This window comes from Entamoeba dispar, genomic scaffold (genome assembly GCF_000209125.1).
Source record: "Entamoeba dispar SAW760 scf_1105229459559 genomic scaffold, whole genome shotgun sequence".
NCBI lineage: Eukaryota > Evosea > Mastigamoebida > Endamoebidae > Entamoeba > Entamoeba dispar.
The window spans coordinates 1-3,405 of record NW_001853753.1 but is presented as its reverse complement, the minus strand read 5'-3'; the positions used below and the strand labels follow the sequence as shown (position 1 = coordinate 3,405).

At 26.9% G+C, this 3,405-nt stretch overlaps 3 protein-coding genes across 3 annotated transcripts in view, besides 2 other annotated features; 2 read left to right on the top strand and 1 right to left on the bottom strand.

The window, feature by feature from the left end:
- Positions 1–502, bottom strand: part of EDI_007290 (uncharacterized protein) — a gene marked incomplete at both ends in the record, with an annotated part of 1,422 nt that extends 920 nt beyond the window's left edge. The window contains 3 exons of the mRNA XM_001733267.1: positions 1–88; positions 139–417; positions 470–502. The exon at positions 1–88 is cut by the window's left edge and continues 920 nt beyond it. Of these exons, the coding sequence (XP_001733319.1) occupies positions 1–88; positions 139–417; positions 470–502 (400 nt within the window). The remainder of the gene's footprint in view (positions 89–138; positions 418–469) is intronic.
- Positions 503–531: 29 nt separating this feature from the next.
- Positions 532–587: a sequence feature (AT_rich).
- A 110-nt stretch (positions 588–697) lies between these two features.
- EDI_007280 (uncharacterized protein) lies at positions 698–1,807 on the top strand (the record flags this gene model as incomplete). Its single annotated transcript, XM_001735918.1, has 1 exon — positions 698–1,807. The coding sequence occupies one exon, from the start codon at positions 698–700 to the stop codon at positions 1,805–1,807; it is 1,110 nt and encodes a 369-aa protein (XP_001735970.1).
- Positions 1,808–1,877: 70 nt separating this feature from the next.
- Positions 1,878–2,023: a sequence feature (AT_rich).
- A 71-nt stretch (positions 2,024–2,094) lies between these two features.
- EDI_007270 (T-complex protein 1 subunit delta, putative) lies at positions 2,095–3,405 on the top strand (the record flags this gene model as incomplete). Its single annotated transcript, XM_001735917.1, has 1 exon — positions 2,095–3,405. A coding segment is annotated over one exon (1,311 nt), but the record flags the coding sequence as incomplete, so codon positions are not given.

The window sequence follows — 3,405 nt, the reverse complement described above, 5'->3', positions numbered from 1 at the left end:
TCATTCTCATTAATAATAATATTATTATCATTTTCTTTTTCTCAATTTGGTCTTCAAGGCTTTGAATAATATAATTATTTTGAGTTATCTTCTCTATATCTTTCCGTCTTTCTTCATTAATTTTATTTTTTTCCTAACTTCTCTCAATCTACCTTTACTACTTTCATCATTTTTTAATTCATCAAAAAAACTTATATCCTCTTGTTCATTTAATGTTTCTTTTTTATTTACAGGTGGTTTACAAGATTTTTTATTCTTTTTCTTTTGAGCTTCTTTTGATTGTTTTTGTGTTGAAGCTTCTTCACTATTTTTTGTATGAACATATTCTTCGTAACTTACACTATCATAAAATTCTCTTGGAATATTTCTTTTTATTATTAGTCGTTCAAAAACATCACCTTCAAATTGAATGTTTTCCTAAATTGTATCAGTGCTTTGTCTCTACTGAATAAAGTGATAATAATCAAACAGTCCTAAGTATGAGTTCATTTATACGTTTCATTGTTTCATTTTTTAGTTTTGTTTTTGAAGTTTTTAATATAAATGTTATTTATAACATTTAACACTATTATTTATGTTTTATATATCGGAAAAAAATGAAAAACAAACTGAAGGTAAAAACTTGAATTGTTGATGAATGGAAAAAATATTTAGAACTAAAAAAAACTTAAAATAGAAGAGATCTTTAAAGAAAGAAATGAATTACGACAACATACAAAGCGTTATTAATATAGAAGGATTCCATTTAGATTTAGGAAATGATCATCATAGATCTTTTCAAGATATTTTAGTTCATATTTGTGAATACGGAACAATATCTCTACGTACATTAAATATAATTGAAAACCATTCAAAAAAGATGGAACCAGAGAAACAAAAACAGTTAATTGAGTTAATCACAGAAGAAGTAAAATGTTTATGTGATCCAATTATTAAGTTATATGCTATTGTTGAAGGGGAATGTAGTAGTTTGGTCCATGAAAAAATAAAAGATATGGTACGAAATCCATTGGAACAATTAAAAGACATTACACAAAATTTCTCAAATAAAATGAATTTAATGTCATATAGTAATGTGTGTGATAGTATAAAAGAGGTTTTAATACAAACGTTTAAAATTATGAGAATTATTTTATTAGATGCTTCAGAAACACTTTGTGATAATTGTGATTGTATTGCAAGAAATATTAATAAAGTTCTTGAGTCAAATCAAGAAAAGTTTATTAAAGGAAGTAAATTTATAGCAGCTCAAATTGTTAATGGAATTGGTTTAGTAATGAGAGAACGTGGTGGTCAACCTTGTAATGATGCTGCAGATTGTATTGATCAAATTGCAGTTCAATTATGTATTGAACCATCTGAGTTAATACTTAATCAATGTAAAGAAATATTAGAACGTTCAAAAGAAATATTTAGACAAACAGTTAAACCAGTTACTATTGAAATTAATACTTCTGTAATAGAAAAACAACAAGGAGTTTCATTTGTTATGCCAAAATTTCATGATATTACTATCGCTCAAATAGTAGAGGGAATCAAAAATGAAGAACAAGCTAAAGAAGAATATGTCACTGGTTATTTTTTAGAAAGTGCTACTTGTTTAACCAAAGCACTTAATGGTATGGAAGGGGTATCAGAAATAAAACCAAATTCAATTAACATTAATGATTTATTTGATGAAGTTAAAAAAAGAATGGACTCTCTTAATAGCAAAGTTAATAACAATTCTTATATTTCCAATAATCCACATAACTCAATTTCATTAGAACAAGTTGATTCTTTATGTGATCGATTATTAGTAAATTAATTTTTCATTTCTTAATTATTGTTATTTAATGTGAAAGAATTTAGAATAATTGATTATTCATTAGAATCTCAAATAAATATAAAAAAAACATTATTTTATTATAATAATAATTGTGTTTTTTAATTTATTTTTTAAACATTTTTTTTAATATTTCAATTATTTATTTTTAACTATATTTTATTAATAAAAAAACAATAATAAACTATAAATAAAATTGTTGAAGGTGAAGAAAAGAAAAAAAACTAAAAAATACAACAACTTAACAAACCAAAACAGTCTGAATTGAAATGAGTACTACAACTGCACCTAAACAACACCAAAAAGGTGAAATGAAAGAAGGAAAAGAAGGAGAAAAAAATATTAGACAAACTAATATCATTGCTGCTAAAAGTGTGGCTGATGCAGTTCGTACATCACTTGGACCAAGAGGAATGGATAAAATGATTATTTCACCTAATGGAGAAACAATCATTACCAATGATGGAGCAACTATTATTCAACAATTAAAACTTCAACATCCATGTGCATTGATGATGTCAGAATTATCTAAATCACAAGATATTGAAGCAGGTGATGGAACAACTACTGTAACTATTCTAGCTGGGGCTATGTTATCTGCAGCAAATATCCTTTTAAATAAAGGAGTTAATCCATCAGTAATTGCTCGTGCATTCCATTTAGCATCAGCCAAATCAGCAGAGATATTAAAAGAAGCATCAATTCCAATTGAATTAACAGATCGAGAGAGTTTATTAAAAGCAGCGAATACATCACTTAATTCTAAAGTTGTAAATCAATCAAGTCAAATATTTGCACCAATTGCTGTTGATTCAGTAATGAAAGTTATTGATATTAACACAGCAAGAAATGTTGATTTAAGAAATGTTAGAATAACAAAAAAGATAGGAGGAACAATCGATGATACAGAACTTATTGATGGACTTGTATTCCTTCAAAAAGCATCACATGTTTCAGGAGGACCAACTCATGTTGAAAAAGCTAAAATTGGAGTATGTCAATTTTGTATTTCACCACCAAAAACTAATATGGATGGAAATGTAGTAATTACAGACTATGCACAAATGGATAAAGTTTTAAAGGAAGAACGAGCATATACATTAAAACTTTGTCGTGCTATTCAAAAAAGTGGATGCAATGTATTGTTAATACAAAAGTCTATTTTACGTGAAGGAGTTAGTGATTTAGCACTTCATTTTCTTGCTAAATTAAAAATTATGGTAGTTAAAGATATTGAAAGAGATGACATTGAATTTATTTGTAAAACAATTAATGCAGTTCCAATTGCTAGTATTGAAGGATTTACTGAAGATAAATTAGGATATGCTGAAAATGTAGAAGAAGTTAGCATTGAAGATGAAGATAAAATAGTTAAAATTACAGGTGTTAAAGGAACTGCGCCATGTGTTTCAGTTCTTGTTAGAGGAGCAAATAGATTAGTTCTTGATGAAGCAGAAAGATCATTACATGATGCATTGTGTGTTGTTAGATCATTAGTAAAATGCAAATATTTATGTCCAGGAGGTGGAGCCATGGAAATGGAATTATGTTGTAAATTAAAACAATGGGCAGAAACATTA